The 21,020-nt window shown below is 53.3% G+C and overlaps 1 protein-coding gene across 2 annotated transcripts in view; it reads left to right on the plus strand.

Annotated features, from left to right (window-relative positions):
- SLC24A4 (solute carrier family 24 member 4) overlaps positions 1-21,020 on the plus strand; it is a gene marked incomplete at its 5' end in the record, with an annotated part of 119,034 nt that overhangs the window by 89,447 nt on the left and 8,567 nt on the right. For both annotated transcript variants that reach the window (XM_081291851.1, XM_081291852.1), the window contains 3 exons: positions 614-783; positions 2,411-2,615; positions 17,517-17,683. In XM_081291851.1, coding sequence (XP_081147977.1) covers positions 614-783; positions 2,411-2,615; positions 17,517-17,683 — 542 coding nt within the window. The remainder of the gene's footprint in view (positions 1-613; positions 784-2,410; positions 2,616-17,516; positions 17,684-21,020) is intronic.

Consider the following 21,020-nt stretch of genomic DNA (forward strand, 5'->3'; position numbering starts at 1 on the left):
TCCTCGACTTCGCAGCTTCCCTGCGGGAAACAAGGTTAGAAGCGTCCCTGCCAGTCTGTAAAGTTTCACCCGAGCAGGGAGAAGACAGGGGAGGAAGGCTCTGCCACAGTAAGGGTGGGGGCTGTGATGAGCACCAGGTTATGGGCCAGAGCCACCTTCACAGCCATCGAAGGTTCTGTGGTCAGCACTTGTGCTTTGATATAATACGTCAGGGCCCTCTCCATGCAAGGTATGATAAGAAAGGAAAGTAGACAGGCTCTGGGACCTGTCTACTGCAGGTGGACGTCCCTGGTGAGGCTTAGTGGGGCCTGAAAGACCCTTGCACTCGCCCCAGGCTGGCCCCAGAGGACAGGGAGATGGACATCCATGGATGAAGGGGCCAGATGCAGAGGACTGCCCAAGACCACCTCTGCAGGCCCCGCTGGGCGCCGTCAAAAATGCCAGGTGGCTCTTTGGGAATCAGTGGCCCACCTTGACTAATGGGAGGAGCTGCAGCCAGGCCCCCAGACTTCCAGGTGCCAGGAAGCCCTCGGAGCCAGAGGGAGTCCGTGGCCCCGGCACCTGGCTGCCGTCCTCTGGGAGGTCAGCACTCACCCTGGCGTTGTGTCCATAGTGAAGGAGAAGCCGCAGTACGGCAAGAACCCCGTGGTGATGGTGGACGAGATCCTGAGCTCCAGCCCCCCCAAGTTCAACTTCCCCGAGGCGGGCCTGCGCATCATGATCACCAACAAGTTTGGGCCCAGGACCCGGCTGCGCATGGCCAGCAGGATCATCATCAATGAGGTGAGTCCCCCTGGACTGGGACAGGGACAGGGCAGCCCTGGGGCCTCCAGAGGCCCGAATCGTCCACAGGCAGCAAAGGGTCCCTCCAGCCATCCAAGCCAGCCCTTGGGCACTTCAGGGATAAATGCAAAACCGTTTTTAAAAAGTATTTATTAACCAGTATTTCAGAAACAACAGGCATGTGTCTGGCCGGCATCTGTCTGGCCGGCATCTGTGGTCTTTGCTGTCTGTGTGCGCGTGGGAACTCAGGTCCTTATTCGGAGGCAGTGGCAGGGGCTGCGATGAGCACCAGGTTATGGGCCAGAGCCACCTTCACAGCCATCGAAGGTTCTGTGGTCAACACTTGTGCTTTGATATAATACGTCGTGGCCCTCTCCGTGCAAAGTATGTTAAGAAAGGAAAACACTGTGCCAAGCTTTGAATCATTTTGATCCAAAGGAGTAAAATTTGTATGGATGACATTGTAGCGAATCTTGCCCACTTTTATTAAGTGTGATGGGGGGGGGGGGGCTGTTAACCAACGAGTTTGGGGATTTGGGTTTGTAGCATTTTTTTATGGCCTCTGTAGGCAGGAGCATCGCAGGTCTTGATGAGCAGGTGAATACTGGTTATCCTAGCCCACGGTTAGAAGCCACTGGGAATGTTCTTTCCCTGTACCAGGTTTAGCCAGCGTGGGGACCAGAGAGGCTGGGCTCGGGAGGAGGGAATCCAGAGTTTTAATCTCACCTTGGCCACTAACTCAATCTCCCTGGACCTCAGTTTCTCTGTCTGGGCTGTTGGACAGGCGGAGTCCAGCTCTGAAGATTCAGGGGTACACACTGGCAGGACACACCTGCTGCGGAAGCTGTGATTTCTGGGACCCACTGTGGCATGGCAGGGGGAGAATAAGAACCCCAGGTGCCCAGTTCAAAATTGATTATTAAGACCCTCTGGGCTCGTTTTTTCTTCTGTCATTTTAATTCCACAATGTCACAGAGAGGTTTGCAAAGCTCAAATCATTCAGTGGCAGCAGTGCCTATGACACGGAGGGAGGGGACACAAGGGTCCTTGTTTGCAGAGGCTGGGTACTCAGGGCACAGAGAAGGAGGGCTTTCTCCAAGGCTGTTCCTGGACTTTCTGTCCTGGCCCCCACAGGGCTGCACCTGAGGCTGACCATGTCTAGTAAAAGTAGCCACAGTTTACTGGGCGCCTGCTCCGTGCCAGGAAGATGCTGGACATTTTTCCTACGTTAGAGCTTTGATCCTCCCACCGACCATCACTGGATGGTTCCGGGGTGTCTGTCGGGTGAAGTCATTCACCAAACCACACAACTAGAGAGGGGCCAGCAGATTCCAGGCCAGTCTCAGTCTAGACTCTGAAGGAGCCTGTGGGGGAACCTGGGGGTCGACCCAGCTCAGCCCCTCCTTCCTACGTCTTTATTCTTTCATAACCCTCGTCCTTCCTTGCGTTGCCTGCTATGGTCTCTGCCAGGTGGCTGCCCGTCAGGCCCCGTGCACACTCCTTGAGTGTGACCCTGGGGACTCTGTCCTGGAAACCTGTCAGCTGGGTGTACATAGGACCAGGGACCAGGGCAGGTGCGTGACACCGTGTCACCTGCTGGTGTCTGCCTTGCCTCCCGCCCACACAGCGGCAGAGACTGATCAGCTCAGCCAACAGTGTGAGCAGCAAGCCGCTTCAGAACGGGACACACGAGAACATCGAGAACGGGAATGTCCCCGTGGAAAACCCCGAGGACCCTCAGCAGGACCAGGAGCAGCAGCCGCCACCCCAGCCGCCACCCCCAGAGCCAGAGCCGGTGGAGACTGCCTTCCTGTCCCCCTTCTCCATGCCTGGTACGTTTGGGTGGGTGCTGGGTGCTCCAGCCATGCCTCCATGGGCTCCATCCGGACCGAGCCCTGGTCTCCAGCACAGAGGCCTGGATCCCCGAGGGAGGTGGAGGGCTGGTGCCAAGGGGCCACCTCCGGTCACCAGAGTGCTTAGGACATCCTCAAGGAATATGTCATCTGCATTGTGGCACACTGGTGTCCTTGCTGCCATTCCAGGCTGCCTGAGGGCCTTTGCACTACACTTTGCTGGGATGAACTACCCCCAGTTACCCGCTGGCTCATCCCTGGCCACCTTCAGGGCTCTGCTTAAACACATCCTATCGCTGTGGCCTTCCCAGACCACCTTGTTTAAGATACTTTATATTTTTCTTGTGTGTCTCCCCGACTGAAAGGGTAGCTTCCAGGGCCAGGTACCTTTGTCTGTTTTGCTCACTGCTATATCGGTGTCACCGGGCTTCACAGGTGTTTAGTGGCTCTCTGTGGAATGGGTGAACTCAGGAGCTCACGTGCAGGAGGACCCCAGGCCCACCCCTCGCCTTTGCTTTACCCAGTCTTCTGTGAGGGGGAACGAGGCCTGAGCTCTGGGGGCCTGTTCTTGGGGTTCTGTCTTGGTGTCTGCCATCCTCCAAGGCAGCAGAATTCCAGAACTTTCAAAGCCAGAACTTGATGTTTTTTCCTGAAAAGAATTCTGTTTAACATCGGCTCAGCCAGCACTGATTCAGGGGGACTCTGGGGGCATGGGGGCTGCCCCACCCCATCTTTGGGGAAATGCTCCTGTCTCCACGTAGATGGCCCAAGCCAATCAGGCTGTGTCACTGTGTCCCTGGCTGCGGCTTGAAGATACGGGCTCCTGTGGGTCACGGGGTTTCCCTGGAGTTCCTGGACTGGAGGCTCAGGACCTGCCCCTCGTAGCCCCCGGCAGGCTCTTCCCAAAGCCCAGGGCCAGCTCGGAACTGGTGCACTTCAGGGATTGGAGCAGGGCCTGGGATCCTCATTGTCCATGCTTTTCCAGGTGATTCCTGGGACCAGCTGAGTTAGGAACTGCTGTCCCTGGTCAGCACCTCCCAGCCTTTCCCAGAGGAGTCTGGCACTGGGGTTCAGCCTCCCAAGGCCCCTTGTGCTGGCCAGGCAAGGGGACTGGCGTCTAACCCCACCCCTGTGCATCCTGGCACATCAACACACCTGCCCGGGAGCCCTGCTTACCCGCCTGGTCTGGTGGGAGCAAGGCCACACTGGACTTGGGTGGCTGTTGGCCCTGGGGCCATCTGGACACTGAGCCCTGCAGGAGGTGGTGGTCTCCAGATCCTGGGTCCCCTATGGAGTCGCCAGGTGAGGGAGTATTTCCACATGGCAGGGTCCTGGGTGGGGGGGCAGCATGTCCACCCTGAGGACTGACTCAAGGGTCACTAATGCAGGACAGGCCTGAGTTCCTGACAGGTGCAGACGTGTCCTTGGGTGCTACCCTGGCAGCCCTGGCAGTCCTGCGGGCAGCTGGTCCCTCTGCTGAGTACATGGGGCTGACTGAAGGCACTCAACCCTCAGCACCCAAAGGAGCTTGTGTCCCTTGGGGCCTGGACACCAGTGCCAAGGACAGCTGTGGCCACAGCCATGGAAAGGCAGCCTTGCTCCAGGAAACGGGCAGGCGATGGGGCTGGGCCAGGGGCCGGCTGCTCTCTGGTGGTCTGCACACCTGTCCTGCACTCTGTGAGGTGGGACTTGGTGTCCCCATTTCACAGACGAGGGGCTGAGAGGCCACAGCCACCACCCACCACCGGCCACTTGATCTGAATCTGGCCCCAGTACAGCCCCCATCGGGGTCCACAGGAAAGCCAGGGCCAGGCCTGTTCCTGGGCCAGATCCTGCTCTGTAAAGTGGGGCAGACACGTGGAAGGACAGCTGGCCTCCGACTCCTTCAAGCCTCCAGCTACTGGGATGGCAGGAAGGCCCCGGGACCAGCCACCTCTCCCACCTCCTGTCCTGGGACCTGGGCTCCTTCAGACACGGCCATGAGTCTCAGATGAGCTGCTTCCCAGGGCAGAGAGTGAGCTGATCCCGGAGGGCTGGAACCCATGGCCGCGGACTCCTGTCCCCGGGTTCTCTGCCCTCTGGGGAGTGCATCCCTTTTGACCCACCTTCTTCCTCAAACCAGAGGATCCAGAAGTTCCCCTGGGCCTGGCTCTTCAGTGAGCCGAGTGCAGGGAACTCCCTGGCCATGCCCGACTCTCTGCCCTCGGAACAGGCCTGGCTTCCTGGGTCCCAGGGACAGCTCCCCTGCTGTCCCCACAGATGGGATTCCAGGTGTGTCCTTGGAAACCACAGGTCATTTCCTCCTCCTGTCCCTCTCCGTGTGCAGAGCAGGGGGCAGGGGCAGAATTGCTGCCTGAGCTGGCTGCGGCTGGTTCAGGTGCCAACGGCAGCCAGGGGACGGGGACCCCAGCACAGGCAGGGAAGCACAGGAAGCCAGAGCCAGCTAGCGAGACCCCAGGCCAAGGAAATCCCGCATATCCAGTGGCAGGACCCCCCACACCCATCTTAGCTCATGGCTTATCCATTGCACAGTGGCCGGGGACATGGAGCATCCACAGGGGTGGGTGGGACTGAGTCTCCCAGTTGGGTCCTCAGAAGGCATCACAGAACCAGGGAAGGAAAACCAGGGCCAGGCCGTGGGAAATCCTCGGGGCCAGCTGGGAACCCATGCAGCATCGAGGAATCGAGGGATGGGCCATGGCCAGACTCATGTCAGCTCTCCTGTGCTGCCAGGGACCGGCAGGGACAGACTCCAGGCCCCAGGTCCTGCATTTGAATCTTAATTCTGCCTCTCACCCCCATGTGACCCTGGACCAGCAGCGTCACCTCCCTGAACCTCTGTTCCTCATCCACAAATAGGCTGATGCCCCCAGGGTCTGGGTTGACCTGGACAGTGGATGTGAAGATGTAGGCACGGTCGCTGCACACCGTTGTGCACACAGTAGGTGCTCAGTAGATTCCCTCTCCTGCTCCACCCTCCTCAGCTCTGGATGGCTCTTGAGCGCCGTGCCGGCCAGGAGGAGAGGGTCTTGGGTCCTTCTAAGCCCAGGAAGCTGGCACTGCAGAAATGGCCCTCGATGGCCCCCCCACCTCCCAGCTGGGAAAACCAGGGAGCCTGCTGATGCCACGGCTCCTGGTGGCTCCACTCGGGCTCCGCATGGCCCGGGCTCCAGAGTTCTTATGGTGGGGTCCTGGACCAATCCTGCCCTGGTCGTGGGAGCCACCACAGATGGAGCACCTCCTGACCCTGTGAGTCAAGGCCAGGATTCCAAAGAGGCATCCTGTCAATCACTGAGCACGACTTCGGGCTCAGGGCAGGAATCAGCCAGCTCCCACGGTGGCCGAGCATCTCTACGTGCCCACGAGGTGGCTGTGCTGAGATGGTATTCACTTGGGGTCACATTCATCCCTTTCAAGTGCCCAATCCAGTGGCTCCTAGTGTATTCACCAAGTCACGCCACCACCTCCACAATCAATCAAGGACATTTTACCCCAGAGAAACCCCATAACCATGAGCAGTTACTGTCCTTGCCCCCAGTCCCTGCAGCTACTAATCGACTTCCTGTCTCCCTGGACTTACCTCTTCTGAACATTCAATATAAACGAATCACGTGATATGTGGCATTTTGTGAATGACAGCTTTCACTTGGCCTTTTCCAGGTGTCCCCATTTGGAGTACCTGTTTACTTCTGTCCCTCTATAGCTGCGTAATATTCCCTTACACTGGGTAGGCCACGCCTGGTACATTCTCCAGTGGATGGACATTTAGCTGGTTTCCACCCTTTGGCTATGAGCAGCTTTTAAAAGAGCTAATAGGGCTTCGTGGAGAAGGGGCTCAGGATCTTTTTTTCTATTTGTTCTAATACATGACAGTAGAATGCATTTTGAGACATCATACGTAAATGGAGTATCACTTCTCATTCTGGTTGTACGTGATGTGGAGTCCCACCAGTCGTGTCATCATATCTACACACAGGGTGTTAATGTCCAATTCATTTGACTTTCCTTCCTACCCCCTTCTCCCTCCCCTCCCTTCACTCCTCTCTACCTAATCCAAAGCCCCTCTATTCTTTCCCAGCACCACCCTTATTGTGAATTGGCATCCACATATCAGAGAAAACATTTGGCCTTTCATTCTGGGGGACTGGCTTATTTCACTTAGCACGATAGTTGGCTTATTTCACTTAGCACGATAGTCTCCAGTTCCATCCATTTACCAGCAAATGCCAATATTTCATTCTTCTTTATGACTGAGTAGTAGTCCATTGTGTACATATACCACATTTTATTTATCCATTTATCTGTTGAAGGGCACCTAGGTTGGTTCCATAGTTTAGCTGCTATAAACACTAATGTTGGAAACACTGTGAAGTGATAGAAGCCGGATGCTGAAGGCCACATGTTACGATACCATTTCAATGGAATACCCAGGCCAGTCCAATCAATGGGGCCAAAAAATGAGTCAGTGGTTTCTGGAGGCCAGGGGGTGAGCAACGTCAACTGGGCACTGGGTTTCTATGGGGGGTAATGAAGTCATCTAGAATTTTCTAGGGGTGGTATTCACACCACTTTTGCATATGCTATATCTCAGCTGTTTTCAAATGGAGTTCACCCAGAGTCGTGGCTCTTAAAGTGTGGTCTGGAGTGGCCCCGCAGCCTCCGGGTCCCTGGGAACTTGTTGGAAACCTGAATTCTCCAGCCGAGTGTGGTGGCACGTGCCCGGGGTCCCAGCTACTCAGGAATCTAAGGCCGGAGGAGCCCAGGGTTCAAGGCCAGCTGGACAACTGAGGGCGACTCAGTCTCATCAAAAATAAAGAAGTGCACATTCTTGGAGCCCTGTTCCAGGCTGCGAGTCATCAGCCCCAGGGGTCTCACCTCTGGGGGGCTGTGAGTCCAGGGGCTGCACTCTCTAGGTGGTGCCGCCCCTCTCTGGGGCCCTCGGGAGCCCATGTGTCACCCAGTGTCACCCAGTGGCACCGACACTCCCACGTGCGCAGGGCAGCCCCGCCTTGGCTGCAGCGTCTGATTAGTTAACTGTCCAAATTAATTGGAGGTTTTCTGGCAGCAGCTGCATCTGTTCCCTCTCCTCCTGCCGTGTGGCCAGCCATCTGTTCTGTTACACAGCACCTTAAGTGCTTGTTGTCCCACAGTGACATCGTAAAGTTCTGCTTCCAAAGAGAAACCCGAGCGTGTGGGGAAGGACGGCCCTTTGCCCTCCTTGGTGCCAGGAGCCTGGGGTGAGCTTTTCTCTCTCATGCTGCATCCAGAGAGAAGGAGTAGGGGGCCAGGGGGCCTCCAGTGGCATCAGGGGGGTGTCCCCTGAGTCGGGCATTGTGCCACCACTCCTGTGGCTCCATGGCACTTTTGCCAGGCCTGAGTCCATCCAGGGAAGCCCCTTCAGGATGCTTTAAGCCAGAGCCCCATCACCGTGGGACCACTCAGGGGCTCAGAAGGGGCACGAGACACTCACCTTCCCCAAGCCGTGCAGGTTGGCTTCCGTCTCATCAGCTGGCAAAGATGGCCTCCATCCCACTGGGTCAGCCCGGGGCACAGAAGGCGCCTCGGAGGGAGGATCACATCCAGCCGCTAAAACAGGAAGCTCAGTGCCAGAGCCTGAGGCTCAGGGGATTTCTTTTTCTCATGTAATAAGCAGCCCTGGCCTGGACGGTCTTGCAGCTTGGCTGCGCAGCCATGTCCCCTAGCCATCTTCAGCAGGTGGCTTTGTCTTCGGGGTCTGCCAGGTCCTGAGCTCCAGCATGTCTCGGTGCCAGGCAGGGGCGGGCAGCGAGGCCCAGGCCAAGGTCGGCCTGTCTTACAGGGGTGCTTCCTGCAGGCTCCACAGAGTAGACTCACCGTCCACTCAGAACTGTCCGTCCCCATCTCAAGCTTCACGGAGACCTAGGGAATTAAGGATTTCAGATAGGGACTCACTGTCCCAAGCAAAATAGCGCTCTGTTGGCAAGGGGCCCTGGGAAGGAGAGGTGCTGTTCCCAGCAAAATCCCCCAATGGGCTTGCGGAGTCCTGTGGCAGCCCAGGACCTGGGTAAACCCCGCGATGGCAGGCCAGGGTGTCCTCTGTGCGCTGTTGGCTCCCCCTACCTACCACAGTGTTCAGGGTGAAGAAGGAACACGCTCCGTGAGTGTGGGGATCGTGATTAGCCGAGCCACAGCAGGGTCAGTCCTGCCTAGGCCACAGCAGGTGGGATGGAGGAGTGTTCCCCGAAGGGAGATTAGCTGGCAGTTGAGGTGAAGGGTCACCATGTTGCTGGCCAGACAAGAACAGTGACTGCCCTCTGAGACCTGGAATCGCTCGAGTCCTTGAGAGACCGACTCACGTTAGCAAAACTCCCAGGACCTGATGGAAAGACCCGGAAGCGTTTTCTGAAGTGAGCAGCATGTCATAGGTGACCACTTTCCTTATTTTCTTTGTGCCTCAGGCTTTGCCGTCTGAGGCCCCTCTCTGGGAGACACTGCCCCTTCCAGGCCTGGCTGGTTCCTAGAGCAAATGGCCGACTTCCAGGTGCCTGCCCTCTGTAGGCAAACCCACCACCCAGAACCCTAACGGAGCCACACCCAAACCTGGCGGTTGGACAGCAGGGATCACGTTCCTCTGTCCTAATCATCCCAGGGAAATGTACCCACTGGGGGTCAGCCCCGCAGAAACCACTCAGCCTTCGGCCTCCCGGCTTACCTGTGTTGCCATGGAAACCACCCTCCAGGCCAGAGCCCACGTTCTTCCCCTCCACCTGCCTCCTGGCCTGTGCTGGGGCTCCCCTTGTGGCCCTGCCTGGTGCCCTGCCTCTGCCGCTAGAGACCTGGACACGCCTTCCCCATGACAGCCACGCCTGTCCGTGTGTCCTGCCTGATCAAGACGAATTCTAAGACGGAGGTGGGTTTGGCAAGATAATGTGCGTCTCAGCATAACTTTGGAAATCGAGGGTCTGGAAGCAGACGCTTTAGAGTCCCGGCAGGACTGAGGGACCTGTGTGTGAGCAAGCCCCCAGGCTCACGGTCAAGCCAGGAGACCAAACCCTGGGGCAGGACGTTGCACAAGAGTGAAGCTGGAATTAAAGCAACGGGATGTTTTCAGCCAGGGTGGCAGGTGGGAACCCCTCCCTGCTGTCTCTGTCTTCATAACACTTTGGCTTGGGACCCTTTGGTTATAAGTGATAGAAGCTGTGTTGGCTCGAGCAGGAAAGGGGACCTTGGGAGAGTATCTCCTGGAGCTGGGAGAGGTGGGTGTCAGGATGAGCTGGAACCAGGAAACATCCCGGTCCCTGTCCCTCAGACCCACTTCTCCTCCCCTCCTGATTTCATCATCCAAGACACACACGGACACTGGTCCCAGACGGGTTGGCTCAGTCTGACTATAACACCCCCCCCCCCCACCCCCGTGCTGCTCATGTGTAGAGCAAAGCCGTGGCTGAAAATAACCCTCCTAAGGGGAGTGGGGCAAGTGCTGCCAGAGGTGTCCAGGTCCTTAGGGAATCCAAGCTCCCAGGCCCAGGTGGCCTGAGTTGGCACAGCCAGGCCCGAGGCCCTGCTTCCAGGAGATCCGGGCCGTCAGTTCGGCCAGGTGTGATTAGGTTCTCTAATTTTTCCATCTCAGTGGTGTTTCCTGGCGACGTTCTGGTCCCTTGGCACAAGTTGAAGGAGCATCTGACGTCATCCGCGTAGTTTGTAGAAATTCTTTGCCGGGAATTGGGCTTTCAAACAGTGACTCTCTCCTCCAGGATGGTCATGTTTCCAATCTACTTCTGTTTCTGACGATCTTTTTCCTGATCTTGTCCTCACTTTCTGGGGGCCCTGAGGGCCTCCCCTGCAGTTGATGAGTCCTGAGTTCTGCTGGGGCTCGAAAGGGGCTGGAGGAGAATCCCACAGCTGCCCGTCTGTGAAGGGCTGTCCGCCGAGCCTCAAGACTTGTACAAAAACTGTGTTCGTCAGCTTCATCGCGGTGACGAGATACCTGAGAAAATCAACTTAAAGGGCTCTTCCAGTGAAGGCCCCAGCCTTCAGAGCACGAGCCTTTGGGGAACATTCTAGATCCAAACTGTAACAAACTCAGAGAGCCACGGGTCCGTCCTGCAGACCGCCTCAGTAGTAAGGTGGGGCGGGCCGTTTACTCAGATTGACATCTTGTCCCCGAGCCCCAGTGTGTTATCATCTCCCTATTTTAAGGTAAGAAAATGAGGCTCGCGAACTGCTTTCCCAGTGCCCACAGCGGAGGAATGACTGGATTTTGACAGAGTCAGACACCAGAATTTTGCCATTAGCTGTCCTGTCCTTGGCCTCTGACCACTGGACTTCAACTTTAGAGCAATTAGTAACAAAACAGCCAATAAAGTGCCAAATTACCCAGCGCAGACTCTTGGAAAGCAGGAGGGTGTACCACCTCCTGATGGTGTGGCCAGGCTGGCGCGGTGGCCCCGGGAGCTGTTACCAGCTGTGTTTGCACCCTGGTAAGGAGGGGCGGGGATGGCGGTCAGGTACGAGGTCAACTTGGGTAGAGTTTCAATCATTCATATCTTTAAGATCCAAAACTTTACCAAAGAGAGAGCTCACCATGGGCTGGCGGATAACGGCTTCCAGAGGAATTAGAACAATGGGGAGGCTGGGGATTTGCCAAGTGAACGGAAGTGGGGGCCTAGCATGAGCATCGTGGAAGCCTTCCACACTTTGACCATGACCATGACCTCAGCAATAAACCTCTCTCTCATGTGACATCTATAAAAAGAAAACAAATGTCATGGAATAGTGATTAACCTTCACTGCCTAGGACCGCTCTGATATTTTCCATTTCTTTTTAAGAAAATGCTGGTTGCCGTCCACTAATTGATTTCCCAGTCACCAAGGGATGCCATCCAACTTTGCTTACCCTGTGTTGCCATGGAAACCACCCCCAAGGCCAAAGCCAACACACTACAAAGGGTCCATTGAGCAGGGCATGGGGGCCCACACCTGTAATCCCAGAGGCTCTGGAGGCTGAGGCAGGAGGATCTTGAGTTCAAGGCCAGCCTCAGCAACTTAGTGAGGCCCTAAGCAACTCAGCAAGACCCTGATCCACTTGGGTGTCTGTGAAATGAGAAACTTACCTGTGTCATTAGTGCCCGTCTGCAGAGGCTCCTGGACTTTGAGGTGTCTGGGGTCACAGTTCCCCATGGCGAACTCTGCTCCTGTGTACAGAGTTTAGGTCGATTCTAGAAATGCCAAGGCCTCACTGCGGCCCAGACAAGCTGCACTGTGGGCTGACAAGAGCCTGAGATGTCGCACAAGCTGGGATGAGAAGGTGCAGAAGCGTCTGCAGAGGAAGCTCCAGGCAGGCAATGTGTTTCAGATGCAGCATCTGGAAGGGACCCGCAGCCCAACTCACCGACGTCAAGCTAACTGTGTTCCCTGAGGTCACTATCACAAGCTGGCTGGAGGTTTTTCTTAATAATGTATTTTTAATTATTTAGGAAGATTAAAAGCACAGGTGTTCAGAGCTGAAGCAACTACTGCTGGCCTACTTTGCAATTTTTAAAAATGAGATCTAATTCATATACCATAAAGATCACCCTTAAACATTCAAGGGTTTTCTGCTATTTTCACAAAGTTGTGTAACAATCACTAATACATAATTCCAGGACATTTTCATTATTCCAAAGAGAAATTCCACCCCACAAACAATGGCCCCACTCCTTCCTCCTCCCTTTCCCTAGCTACCACTAGACTACACTCTGTCTCCACAGAGTTGCCTGTTGTGGACATTCCTAATAGCCACCTTTTGTGTCTAGCTTTTTCCCTGTAATAATGATTTCAAGGTTCACACAGACAGCCTGGGCCAGTACTTCATTCCTCTTCATGGGCAAGTAATATTCCTTTGTGTTTACACACCGTATTTTGTTTATCCATTCATCACTTGCACTATTTGGGCCGTTTCTTTTTTGGCTGTTATGAATAATTCTGCCATGAATATTTGCATACAAGCTTTCATATCAACATTTTTTGTTCCCCTTGGGTATATAGGAATAGAATTCCTGTATTATATAGCAGTTCTCTGGTTAACTCTCTGGTTAACTCTTTGAGTTTTCTAAGAAGACATTTGACACTCCCACCAGCAATGAATGAGTGTTCTTATTTTTCCACAATCTCAGTAATATTTTTTATTTATCTTTTTATTTTTATGTGCACCAGAGATTGAACCAGGGGCACTTACTTCAGCCCTTTGTTTTGTTTTGTTTGGAGACAGGGTCTCTCTAAGTTGCTCAGGGCCTCACTAAGTTGCTGAGGCTGGCCTCAAACTTGTGATCCTCCTGCCTCGGCCTCTGGAGTAACTGAGGTTGCAGGTGTGCACCACCACACCCACCTGTTATTTATCTTTTTTACTGTAATTATGCTTGTGAGTGTGAAACTGTTTTGAATTGCATTTTCCTAGTGGCTAAAGATGGTGAGCGTGTTTGTTTGTTTGTTTTTTGTTTTTATAGGCTTATTGGCCATTCATGTATCTTTTTTAAATTTTTTAATATTTTTTAAATTTTATTCTATGTGGTGCTGAGGATCGAACCCAGTGCCCCGCGAATGCCAGGGGGGTGCGTTACCGCTTGAGCCACATCCCCAGCCCTCATGTATCTTTTTTGAAGAATTGTCTATTCAAATCCCTTTGTCCATCTTTAAAATTAGGGTATTGTTTTGTTTAGGCAATTGATGATTTATGAGGGTTCTTTATATATTTTGGACTCTAGGTCCTTATCAGATATATGATTTGTGAGTTAGGAGGAGTCCCCTCAGTTTTTCATTAATGTCCTATAAATCACTAACTTTTTTAATTTTGATAAAATCTAATGCATTTTTTCTTTCATTGCTTGTGATTTGGGTGTCATTTAAGAAGCCATTGACTAATCTTATAGCATAAAGAGCTGTTCCCATGTTTTCTTCTAGTTGTTTTATAGTTGTAGTCCTTATATTTAGGTCTAAAATCTTTAAAACAAACAAACAAACAAAAACCTTAATATGGTGTGAGGTAGGGAACCAGTTCCATCATTTGCACATGGATATCCAGTTTGCAGCATTTGTTGAAGACTGTTCTTTCCCTATTGAAATGTGTCTTTGTTGTTATTGTTTTGAGGTATCAGTGGCAGTAGAGTGCATTTTGACATATCCTGCATACATGGAATACAACTTCCCATTCTGGTGATTGAACATGGGCATTTATTCCTATATGAACATAGGAGAATCACGCCTGATTCATTCCACGGTTTTTCCTATTTCCATCCCCCCCTTCATTCCCCTCTGTCTAGTCCAATAACCTTCTGTTCTTCCTCCCCCCACTTAGCGGGGAGTTGGCATCCGCCTGTCAGAACGCTCCACCTTTGGTCTGGGGGTTGGCTTATTCCATTCAGCCTGGTCATCTCCAGCTCCACCCATTTACCAGCAGATGCCATCATTTATGCAGGTGTCTTGACACCCTTGTCCTGTGTCAGCTGACCTTGAACAAAGGGCTTATTTCTGGGCTTTAAATTCTAGTCCCCCTCCCTCGTGCCAGCAGCTCCTCTTATTTGTAGAGCCCTGTAGTCAGTGTTAGGCTCAGAGTGTGTAAAGTCTCCAGTTTTGTCCTTTTTCAAGCTTGTTTTGTCTGGGTCCTTTGTGTTTCCATGTGGATTTTCGGCTCAGTTTGAGAATTTCTGTAGAAAAACCCCTTGGGGTTCTAATGGGGATCCCGTCAACTCTGAGAGCCCTTTGGGGAATATTGCTTTCTTAATAATATTACAATTGTCCGTGGGCTGGGGCTGGGGCTGGGGCTCAGTGGTAGAGCACTTGCCTAGCATGTGTGAGGCCCTGGGTTCGATTCTCGGCACCACATTAAATAAATAAATAAATAAATAAATAAATAAGGGCATTGTGTCCACATATAACTAATGAAAATATTTTTTTAAAAGATTACATTGTCCAGTCCACAAACAGGACATCACCCATTTATTTAGGTCTTCTTAATTTCTTTCAATGATGCTTGGTAGTTTTCAACTTATAAATCTTGTACTTTTGTCACACAAATATGAGTAGTAATTTTTTCTGATGATGCTATACATGGAATGGTCTCCTTAATTTCATATCTGGATTATTCGTTGTCAGTGTATACAAGTGAATTGGATTTTGTATATTGATCTCATATCTTTCAACGTGGCTGAGCTTGTTCATTCCGTGTGTGGTTGTGCATTCCTTACAGTTTTCCATATGCAAGTCCGGTCATCTATGCAGAGGGACAGTGTTATTTCTTCCTTTCCAATCTGAAGGACCTTTACTTCTTTTTCTTGCCCCATTTCCTTGGCTAAAACCTTGAGGACCAGACTGAATAGAAGGGATAAGAGCAGAGCTTTTTTGTTCAACCCAAAGGATTTTTAAATCTTCCCTGTGATTTCTTCCTCCATCACAGTGATTTAGGAGTGTGCTATTTAGCTTCCACACAACTGTGAATCTTCCAGTTTCCCTGTTGCTGATCACCGACTCCATCCCACTGTGGCCAGGGAACACACTCCCCGATGTCAGTCCCCATGCCTTGACTCTTGTCTCGCAGCCTGACACTTGGGCTGGCCTGGAGAAGGTTCCGGAGACTGTTCTAATGCATATATCAATGCTCTCCATCAGATGGGGGGTTCTCCAACATGAGTTCTCGTTCTTCCTCTCCTTTTCCCCTCCCCCTGCCTCCCAGGACGCCTGTTTATCTGCTTGGTGTTCACAGGTCGCTGAGGCCTGGTCATTTTTCTTCTTTTTGTCTTTCTGATCCTCAGGCTGGATCATCCTCAAGGTTGTTGACTTTTTAATTTCTGCCTGCTCAAATCCGCTGTGGAACCCCTCTAGTGGATCTTTCATCTTGGTTACTCTACTTCCTGATTCCAGAATTGCTGTGTTTCTTAAGTCACTTTGATCTCTTCATTCATATTTTCCAGTGAGATTCTCGTACTTTCTAGTATCATTCTCTTGCTTTTCTTTAGTTGTTGTAGACATAAAAAAAAAAAAAAACCCTATGTATATTTCACAATAGCCAACTAAGTTTTTGTCTTATGAACCCAACCTCTGGACTTCCTCTGTGAAGGTCATATTGGCTCTTCTTTTCCCTGTGTCTGGGCAATATTATTTTGCATGACTCATAAATTTTTGTTATTGTTATAGAAACAATGTATTGTCGTATATTTAAAATAACAAAATGTGGAAAATCTAGAAATCATTTTCTTCCCGCTTTCCAGGGTGTGACATTGTTGTTGTACTGTTATCATTGTCATTTGTTTGTTTAGTGATTCTTCTGAACTAATTCTGTAAAATGTGTATTCTTGGCTGGGCCAGGCCACCCAGTCTGTGCCGGGTCACACTAGAGGCTCATAACCAGGCAGAGCTTCCCTAGATACTGAACTCAGCAGCCCCCTCCCCACCCCTTGTCTTTGTCAGGGGGCTCCGTGTCGTTTGGGGTCGCCTTCAACTTTTAGACAGGAAGTTTCCGACTCTGCATTCACCTTTGCTTTTTGCCATCACAGAACAGAGGTGAGAGCTTAGGGCGACCTCAAGTCTCCTGACCCTGGGAACCACCCGGCAGCGCTGCGCATGCGCTGGGTCCTTGAGGTCTGTGGGAACACGTGGCAGCTTTGCCAAACCCCTGTCAATGGCTCATTCCCTATTGGTTTTCCTAACTGTGATCTGCCACTTGGGGCACATGATTTGATGATTGCTTCTGACTGTTTTCACCAAAACCCCCAGGAAAAGGCTCTTCACACCAGGTTCAGATATGTAGACAGTCTTGAAAGTGGGGACTTCCAAGAAGCACCAGAGAGGTCCATAACAGTAATTCTGGGGGTGGGGGTGGGGGGCTTCCCAAGTGCTCTGCGGAGGTTTCCTAGGAGGGTAGATGCAGGCTCTTGGAGGCCCTTTCACAGGTTTGGAAACGTCAGTCACAACCTGCCCTCTGGTGGCCGTAAGTGGAACTGCAGGCTGCTGGTTGGCAGGTGAGAGGGACTGGAAATGGGGAAAGTGAGAACCCCCACAGCTCACTGGGATCTCGCTGATGTCCTAAATAGACATCCTGGATTGCCACAAGCCTTTGACTGATTTCTGGAGTTCTGAAAAAAAAAAGATTGTCACCATTTTTGCCATTGTCCCCACTGCTTTTACAGAGAATTTCAAAGGTCCTTCCTGCACTGCCGTCCGCACACCCATACCTGGTGTCTCATTAAGGACACTGCTGCGCTCGGTGACTTCCTGAGGCCACCTTTCCTTGGCTGAATTGTGTGGGAATGCCTTGGCAGGGTCCAGTGTTGGGGACCGCCAGCCAAGGCACACACCTTAGGCTAGTCTGTACCTGCCATAGGCTGACTGTGTGACCTTGGTCGAAGAAGCCGGAGATCAGAGTACTGACTGTGTGCTGGGCTCTGTGCCGAGGTCTCAGACTGCGTCCCGTCATTCTTGCAACAACCGAGAGATTTTGTTCCTACTTAACAGATGAAGAAATGAATAGTCTACAAAACGGCCAGCGCTGTGTTGATTATCGCCACATTGTTGTATTTGCATGACTGTATTCCTCGGGGAAGGAAGTGACACTGATGGGGTCACTCAAGGTCATTTGAATTCCAGCCCATCCATCCGTGGGATTCCGGGGCTCAACCACATCCACATCCCAGCTCCCTGGCCAGGTTCCTCCCTGCTCTGGGTCTCACCTCCCGAGTCCTAACAAATGAAGGATTTGAATAGACTACAGTTAGTCAGTCTGCACATGCTTACTGCTTTGCCCTGCTGCTTCCAGAGTGACATTATGGAAGCCCGGGATTCTGGGAGGTGATGTTCTTTGGTTTGGCTCGCAGGTGTATAACTCCATGTCTCTCTCCCCCCTTCCCTCCTTGCTTTCCCCACCCCCTGCAGAAGCACGAGGGGACAAGGCCAAGTGGGTGTTCACCTGGCCCCTCATCTTCCTCCTGTGTGTCACCATCCCCAACTGCAGTAAGCCCCGCTGGGAGAAGCTGTTCATGGTCACCTTCGTCACCGCCACGCTGTGGATCGCCGTCTTCTCCTACTTCATGGTGTGGCTGGTGAGTGGTGGGAGCGGCGGGGGGACTGGACAGCCAGCCCCTGTCCAGCAGAGGAGGAAGGCTGGGCTCAAGGCCCTCACAGGCACTGCTGTGCCACCTCAGGGCCAGTGGCTTATTGCTCAGAGGACAAGGGTTTAAACACAGAGCGGGCGCTGTGCTGTGTGCCAGGGGCTTGGCTGCAGCTTGTGCTCACCTCTGAGGCGGGCGTGCGGGAGGGACAGGGACTTCACACAGGTGAACGGCGGGATGGACGGAGGATTCTGACGGGGTCAGCTGATCACAGGCCCCCCCACTTCTGGGTTCCCCAGGGGAATGTGAAGCAAAGGGGCCGGGGCTGTGGGAGATAATGGTGGACGCAGGTGGCTCTCCCCAGGACCCCCCAGTGCTCCTGTCCCTTCCCCTGTGCCCAGCTCTGCTGTAAGCGCCCCCATGTGAACTCCCTCATGACGACCCCATGGGACAAGTACTGTATTGTCCCCGTTTTACAGATGAGGAAACTGAGGCATAGAGAGAGTGAGGGTCTCGCCCAAGGTTACACCATCAGTGAGTGCTAGAGGTGGGATTAGAACCCCAATATCGGCCTCCTGGTCCGTGGCCTCCACCCACACCAAGAGCTGCTTCTCACTTTATGCCTGGAGTTCCCGTGCCCATGGATGGAGGTTTTGCAGCTTCTCGGAAGCTCCTCGGGCCACACTCAACAGCTCCCTGTACAAACCCCTCGCTGGCTGGGCCAGGCTGCAACAGAACATGCTCCTGGAGCTGCGTGTCCCAGCCAGAGGGCCCCTGTCCTCCTCCTCAGCCCAAGTGGAAGCCCAGGAGCAAGGAGAAGGTATCCATGTGGCTGCCTTCCCATGAGTGGTGAAGCTCATCTGTTGCCCACTCATGCTTTGGTGGCCCCCTTGGGTCACTGCATTCTCCCCAGACATCTGGGTGGAGACAAGCGAGGCTTGACTTTAGAGGCAGCAGCCAGGTGGCTTCCCCTGTGGTCACAGGGCCATCTCCCTCAACTCCAGAGGAACCACACAGCTCAGTGTGAACAAAGGTCCGGGGGGGGGGGGTGTCACACCAGTCCTACCTCTTGGGAGCCACTGGCCTGGGCCAAGGTGGCCCCCTCTGTGAAGTGAGTGACCCGTGCTGTCTTGTAAGGCTGTTGGAGCCTGTTTTAGCAGCTGCTGTGACCAAGAACCCTGACAAGAACAATTTTAGAGAAGGAAAAGATTATTTGGGTCTCTCGGTTTCAGAGGTCTCAGTTCATAGATGGCCAGCTCCACTGCTCTGGGCCCAAGGTGAGGCAGAGCATCGTGGGGGAGGGGTGTGGGGGATGAGGAAAGCAGCTCAGGACATGGCCCCCAGGAAGCAGAGAGAGAGCTCCCCTCACCAGCAAGAAAATATAAACCCCAGGGACCCACCTCCTCCATCCCCCCCTACCGCCTAGTTACCACCCAGTTAGTCCCCATCAGTGGATTAATGCACCGATTAGGTTAAGGCTCTCAGAGCCCAGTCATTTCACCTCTCAGCCTTCTGCGTTGTCTCACCTGCGAGCTTCGGGGAACACCTCATAGAGCCTAATGCCTCAGGCACACAGGCAACCTGGTTCTGCTCCCAGCCTGCCGCAGTCTGGCTGGGCACAATTCAGGAGCCACTTGTCAAAAGAAACTAACTTTATTTTTAGAACTACAAACGCCAAACAAAACAGCTCCTCAGGAAAAAACCCTCAGAGCCCAACTGCCACCACCGGCTTCCCACAAGCCTCTCACCCCCCCACAACCCTCACCACCTCCCACAATCCTCCTGTTCTTGAGGCCGATTGGCTGGGTTGCGTGGGTGGAGCCAAAGAAGTCCCCCAATGAGCAGCTCCGTGGAGGAGCCAATCAGCTAGATGTTGCTGGGGCCTCTGTGAGCCAATCATCAGCTGGCAGTCTGAAGGGCAGGGAAACAGCCCAATGAACATCACCACAGAGGAGCCAATCAGCTAGATGTTGCTGGGGCTGCTGTGAGCCAATCATAGCTGGCAGCTGGAAGTTTGCTGTGGCCCCTTTGGCTGTGGCTCTCAACACCAGCCAACCCCATCACACCCTCCTTGCTCTCCCCAAAAAGTGTGCGAGCCCAGGCAGGAGTCCAATAGGATTCTGAGTAGCTCTGGAGAGCTGTCATGCAGGGCAGGAGGAAGGGGGCTTTCCTGTGTTGGAAAGAACTGGAAAGAGCTACTCTGAAAAACCCCCAGGACGAGGTGGCAGAGAGCACAAACACTGGGCCTTGAATTTGAACATCTTAATTTTTCTGAAGCAAAACTACCCACCAGCCCATCTATATTTAAACACAGCACTCAGTGGGTTTTCTTACGTGTATTCCCCAAACAACATCCCAGGTAAACAGGGTTTTGTGGCATTTGGAAGATCAAATTAATGAAGGTGTGGAATCTTCCTTCTCTAGTTACAGAAAACAATGGACTGGGTCTCTCCGCTCTGGTCAGCTGCAGGGCCGGACCCCCGACCCGCACACCCTTCACCTACGAATCCCACTGCTGTTTTTTAAACCAGAGACGTGGTGGCTTGGCCCAGGGTCAGGGGCCACCTGGCTGGAGCCCTCTTACCTGTGGTTCTGAACTTCAGAGGGCCTGGTTGGGGGGTCTGACAGTGCCAGCAAGGTTTGCTGGCCTGGGAGCAATGCCCTTGCTGTCACTGTGCCCTGGTGAGGGTGCCAGGGAGGACTGAAGACCCCCACCTGCCTTTTCCCTCTCTCGCCCCCAAAGCTTCAGGGAAAATAATTCTTGAGTGTGAGCGTCCACAGGGAGGGACCTTAGAAGTGGATCACCCTTTTCCCCAGCACAGTTGGGGACACTGAGGACCAAGGTCACACAGGTAGTCAGGGACAGAGTTGGGACCTGCCCTGGGGCTCTGGACATGGCTTTCCTTCTCTTTCTGAAGCCTAAGCCACAGGAGGCTCAGAGGCCGCAGGGTTGGAGCCAGGCTGAAGCAGGGCTCGCGTGGCATCCCTGATCCTAAACACGCTGGGTGCTGTGGCACCCCGCAAAGGCTGCCTGCATTCTAGACCCCGTCACTCTGTAGTTAAGGGGGGGGAAGCCCTAGTAATCCCAGGGTAACCCAGTTTCTGTGCTGATGGTGTCCAGAGTCACCAATTAGAAACCTGTTGGCCCCTCCTGGTCTGGCCTGTGCAGAGCCCCTCACAGCCTGCATGGATTAATCACTGACGGCTCCTTCTTCCTTTTTGCCCCCACTCTCTCCCTCTGTGCATGGCTGAGAACAATCTCATCAGCACAGGGTGATCTGAGAAAGTGACGCTCACTCGAGAGCAGGGAGGGACTTCAAGTAGCACT

Source organism: Spermophilus citellus, assembly GCF_964194105.1.
Source record: "Spermophilus citellus genome assembly, chromosome: 4".
NCBI classification, from domain to species: Eukaryota; Metazoa; Chordata; class Mammalia; order Rodentia; family Sciuridae; genus Spermophilus; species Spermophilus citellus.